The 5,000-nt window shown below is 48.3% G+C and overlaps 1 protein-coding gene across 2 annotated transcripts in view; it reads right to left on the minus strand.

Annotated features, from left to right (window-relative positions):
• The window catches only part of acvr2aa (activin A receptor type 2Aa), a 10,094-nt gene that overhangs the window by 567 nt on the left and 4,527 nt on the right, over positions 1-5,000 (minus strand). Inside the window, exons 5-12 of one of the 2 annotated variants that reach the window (XM_068601485.1) lie at positions 4,361-4,384; positions 3,122-3,265; positions 2,351-2,494; positions 1,735-1,880; positions 1,530-1,644; positions 1,011-1,149; positions 240-370; positions 1-160 (exon numbers count right to left, since the gene is read on the minus strand). The exon at positions 1-160 is cut by the window's left edge and continues 567 nt beyond it. In XM_068601485.1, coding sequence (XP_068457586.1) covers positions 1-160; positions 240-370; positions 1,011-1,149; positions 1,530-1,644; positions 1,735-1,880; positions 2,351-2,494; positions 3,122-3,265; positions 4,361-4,384 — 1,003 coding nt within the window. The remainder of the gene's footprint in view (positions 161-239; positions 371-1,010; positions 1,150-1,529; positions 1,645-1,734; positions 1,881-2,350; positions 2,495-3,121; positions 3,266-4,360; positions 4,385-5,000) is intronic. The other variant, XM_068601486.1, reaches the window with a different exon arrangement.

The raw sequence follows: 5,000 nt of genomic DNA on the forward strand, positions 1-5,000 counted from the left end.
GGTAATCCACGTTGGTTACCATGGTGACCACCGTGACGACATCCTCGGGCGCCGTGACGCTCGTCTGAACGACGCGTTCCTGAACGCAGCACGCTGACAGCCGGGCCTCAGCCTCGTGGTCCCAGCACTCCTCTATGGTCTCACACAGCACGGCCAGACCCTGAGACACACACACACACACACACACAGGGTAGGATTAGAATGAAGTGGTGCATGCTGGGTAATGTAGTCTGCCTCACCGTGTGTGTCTGCCAGCACTCCCTCAGAGCTGGTCTCAGCTTCTTGTGGACCACCAGGTCCTGCATGTCCTCGAGAGACGGATGCAGACCCACCTCCTCTTCAAAGGGGAGCATGTACTCACCCAGAGGACCTGGACCAGTGACATACAGACCATCAGAGACCACCACAGACACATACAGACCAACAGAGACCACCACAGACACATACAGACCAACAGAGACCACCACAGACACATACAGACCATCAGTGACCACCACAGACACATACAGACCATCAGTGACCGCCACAGACACATATAGACCATCAGAGACCACCACCGACACATATAGACCATCAGAGACCACCACAGACACATACAGACCACCAGAGACCACCACATACAGACCACCAAAGACCACCACAGACACATACAGACCATCAGCGACCGCCACAGACACATATAGACCAACAGAGACCGCCACAGACACATACAGACCAACAGAGACCACCACAGACACATACAGACCATCAGAGACCACCACAGACACATACAGACTATCAGGGACCACCACAGACACATACAGACTATCAGAGACCACCACAGACACATACAGACTATCAGAGACCACCACAGACACATACAGACCAACAGAGACCACCACAGACACATACAGACAGAGTTGGTTCAGGGTCTCACTGATTCCCGCCAACACACGTTGTGTATGCAGCGGGTCCAGAGGGTCCAGAGGGTCTGGTGGTCTCTGGCGCCCCCTCTGGTCGGGGCTCCTTACCGTCGGCAGCTTTGCAGCGTGAGGCCAGCTCCCACAGCACCAGACCCACAGCGTACATGTCGATCCTCAGGAAGGAGTCTCTCTGGAAGTTAATGGCTCCCTCCAGGACCTCGGGGGCCATGTACCTCCTGGTGCCCACCTACACACACACACACACACACACACACACACACACCGGGGCCTGAGAGTCTGGACCCACGACACCTGCACACACACACACACACACACACTACACTTGCACACACACACACTACACCTACACACACTACACTTGCACACACACACTACATCTACACACACTACACCTGCGCACACACACGCACTGCATCGTCAATAACACACACTACACAATTCTTGATTACGGTTGGTGTGTTTACTACACACTCTTTGTTCTCAGGTTATTGATTTCTGATCACGGATTCTGATCACAGTGATTGTTTCACTTTCCGCCAACACTAAGAAAAGACAGAGGAGCAGGGGAGCAGGTGAACAGGTGAACCGGTGAACAGGTGGGCTCACCTGTCCGTGTGTGTCTCCAGGTGATTTTCCCGCCTCAAACCTGAGAGCGAGGCCGAAGTCAGCGATGCAAGCGGTCAGGTTCGACTTCAGCAGCACATTCTTACTTTTAAAGTCCCTGAAAAACAAACAGAGTGAGACGTCTCACTGACAGGTGAACCTGTGTGTGTGTGTGTGTGTGTGTGTGTGTGTGTGTGTGTGTGTGTACCTGTGTGCGATGGCAGGCTTGTATCCGTCCTTGTGTCCCGGTACGTCTTCGTGCAGGTAGGCCAGACCTCGGGACATGGACTGAGCGATGACACACAGCTCAGACCAGGAGAGAACGTTGGCCTTCAGGTAGTCTGTGAGAGAACCCTGAGCACAGAACACGTCACATGACTTCAGGTAGTCTGTGAGAGAACCCTGAGCACAGAACACGTCACATGACTTCAGGTAGTCTGTGAGAGAACCCTGAGCACAGAACACGTCACATGACTTCAGGTAGTCTGTGAGAGAACCCTGAGCACAGAACACGTCACATGACTTCAGGTAGTCTGTGAGAGAACCCTGAGCACAGAACACGTCACATGACTTCAGGTAGTCTGTGAGAGAACCCTGAGCACAGAACACGTCACATGACTTCAGGGTGTCACACTGAGCCAACGTCTCTCACAGAGAACGTGTGATTCATCTTTCATTCACCAGATCGGAGAGCTGATCATCTAAGAACCCGTCAGCTTTCCTTATTGTTGTCTGGAACACTTCACAACCAGCACGTAACAGAGTGTGTGTGTGTGTGTGTGTGTGTGTGTGTGTGTGTGTGTGTGTGTGTGTGTGTGTGGTACCTTCTCGTGGTAGGCCGTGATGAGCCACAGCTCCAGGTCCAGGTCTCTTCCTCTCTTCTCTCCTCCGATGAAGTGCAGCAGGTTTTCATGTCTCATTCCATTCAGGCTGAAGATCTCAAACTCGTTCTGCCACGACAGTTTGTCCTAAGGGTCCATACAAAGGTCAACACAAATCAGTGTGTGTGTGTGTGTGTGTGTGTGTGTGTGTCGTAGTCTCAGAGTGTGTGTTAAATGCGTTATTGTTTTGCGTTGGGAGGTCTTATCATGTTCAGTCTGTTTCTTACCTTAAAGATGTTAAAGACCAGCAGTTGATTCACTTTCTACAAAAGCAATAAGTGCTTTTCATGTTTCAGTTCAGTTTTTCTACCTCAGTGAGAAAAGTCTTGAACAAGTGCACTGAACATCTTGTGATGTGAGGAAATTAATCGCAGAAAAATCATGCAAGTCATCAGTTACATTTTTTCATACATATGTGTATGTGTGTGAGACTTTGTGCTGCATTCATGCTCAATGGGAACTCAAGACTGTGCTGTTAAAGAAGAAAAGAAAACACATCTTCTTTGTAGCGTCCAAGTTGTTTCCACATGTAGATTAAAGCTCATGAACACACCATTTGGTGCTTCTGAATGCATCATTGTGCTTCTAGCTTGTACAAAGCGCTTCTGGAGCGTTCACAGATCAGCTGGAGGTTGAATGATGCCACACAGATGTCCATGCCTAACAATAGTGGACTTGGCGGCTGATGGTGCGTTCGAGACAGCTGGGACAAACCTGGATGGGGAAGATCTTGACAGCCACGTATTCGCTAAGCAGCCGAGCCTTCCACACGCAGCCGAAGCGCCCTCTGGCTTTCACCTCCAGTAACTGCAGCGGCTTCTGGCCCAGCAGAGGGGAGGGGGGCAGAGGGCCGGGGTCCTGCAACACACACACACACACACACACACACACACACACACGAGTGAGTCAACACAAACACAGACACACACGAGTGAGTCAACACAAACACAGACACACACGAGTGAGTCAACACAAACACAGACACACACGAGTGAGTCAGTCGGACCGTAAGTAAAAACACAGGGGTTGTGTCTATCGAGCACAGAGGGTTCTAACGTCTTGTTTACTTTTGGTTGTTTGAGAGCATCATAGTGTGTGTCTGTCCATGACAACAGGAGCATCATAGTGTGTGTCTGTCCATGACAACATGAGCATCATAGTGTGTGTCTGTCCATGACAACATGAGCATCATAGTGTGTGTCTGTCCATGACAACATGAGCATCATAGTGTGTGTCTGTCCATGACAACAGGAGCATCATAGTGTGTGTCTGTCCATGACAACATGAGCATCATAGTGTGTGTCTGTCCATGACAACATGAGCATCATAGTGTGTGTCTGTCCATGACAACATGAGCATCATAGTGTGTGTCTGTCCATGACAACATGAGCATCATAGTGTGTGTCTGTCCATGACAACATGAGCATCATAGTGTGTGTCTGTCCATGACAACATGAGCATCATAGTGTGTGTCTGTCCATGACAACATGAGCATCATAGTGTGTGTCTGTCCATGACAACATGAGCATCATAGTGTGTGTCTGTCCATGACAACATGAGCATCATAGTGTGTGTCTGTCCATGACAACATGAGCATCATAGTGTGTGTCTGTCCATGACAACATGAGCATCATAGTGTGTGTCTGTCCATGACAACATGAGCATCATAGTGTGTGTCTGTCCATGACAACATGAGCATCAGCCGCTGCAGGAACACAGAAGCTCAACCTGCTTTCTGTCAGAATTATATCAATCATGCATCTGCTGATCAATACATGGAGACATCAAGAAATAAAATGAAGATAAACTAAATAAAATGTGAGAAAACCAAAAAGCAGGTGTGTAAAAAGGTAAAGAAGTCAGCTGGAGGCTAAAGATGCAAAATCAAACCCAGAACATGAGAAAAAAACAATGATGGCAGTAATGAAATAATGTGACGTTTGATCTTCTTACCTCGATCATTATATGAAAGGCGTGCTGAGAGAAACAGTTTGCAGAGACAAGAAGAAGATGAAGAAAAGAAGACAGCAGACAAAGAATAGGCTGATTCACTGGACCTGAGAGTTTTCTGTGATTAAGACGGTTAAGCATTTTTATATATCAGTATTAAAGTATTGTTATTTTTTGTGTGAGACTGTTACATGCTTTCCAAATAATCTGTAGCAATTCAACAGGTAATAAAGCAGGTAAAGGTCTCTGCAGGTCTGGTTCTGGTAGGCAGGTCAAGGTCTCTGCAGGTCTGGTTCTGGTAGGCAGGTCAAGGTCTCTGCAGGTCTGGTTCTGGTAGGCAAGTAAAGGTCTCTGCAGGTCTGGTTCTGGTAGGCAAGTAAAGATCTCTGCAGGTCTGGTTCTGGTAGGCAGGTCAAGGTCTCTGCAGGTCTGGTTCTGGTAGGCGGGCTCTGATATTTCTTTGTGGTAAACAAAAGGTGATTTCGATACACGGTTTAAACTAAAGTTGGCATGGAACTTTCACAACTTGCGGTGTTGACAAACTTGGTGAAGATGTGAAGCTATGCTAAATGTAGCGTTCACTCCACATATCTTCATCATAACATAATAGCATAGCTATTAGCAGCACATCGCCGGTCCTCCG

The sequence above is a fragment of the Clinocottus analis genome, unplaced genomic scaffold (genome assembly GCF_023055335.1).
Source record: "Clinocottus analis isolate CAN_PGR_092001 unplaced genomic scaffold, fCliAna1.0.p SCAF_50, whole genome shotgun sequence".
In the NCBI taxonomy this organism is placed as follows: domain Eukaryota; kingdom Metazoa; phylum Chordata; class Actinopteri; order Perciformes; family Cottidae; genus Clinocottus; species Clinocottus analis.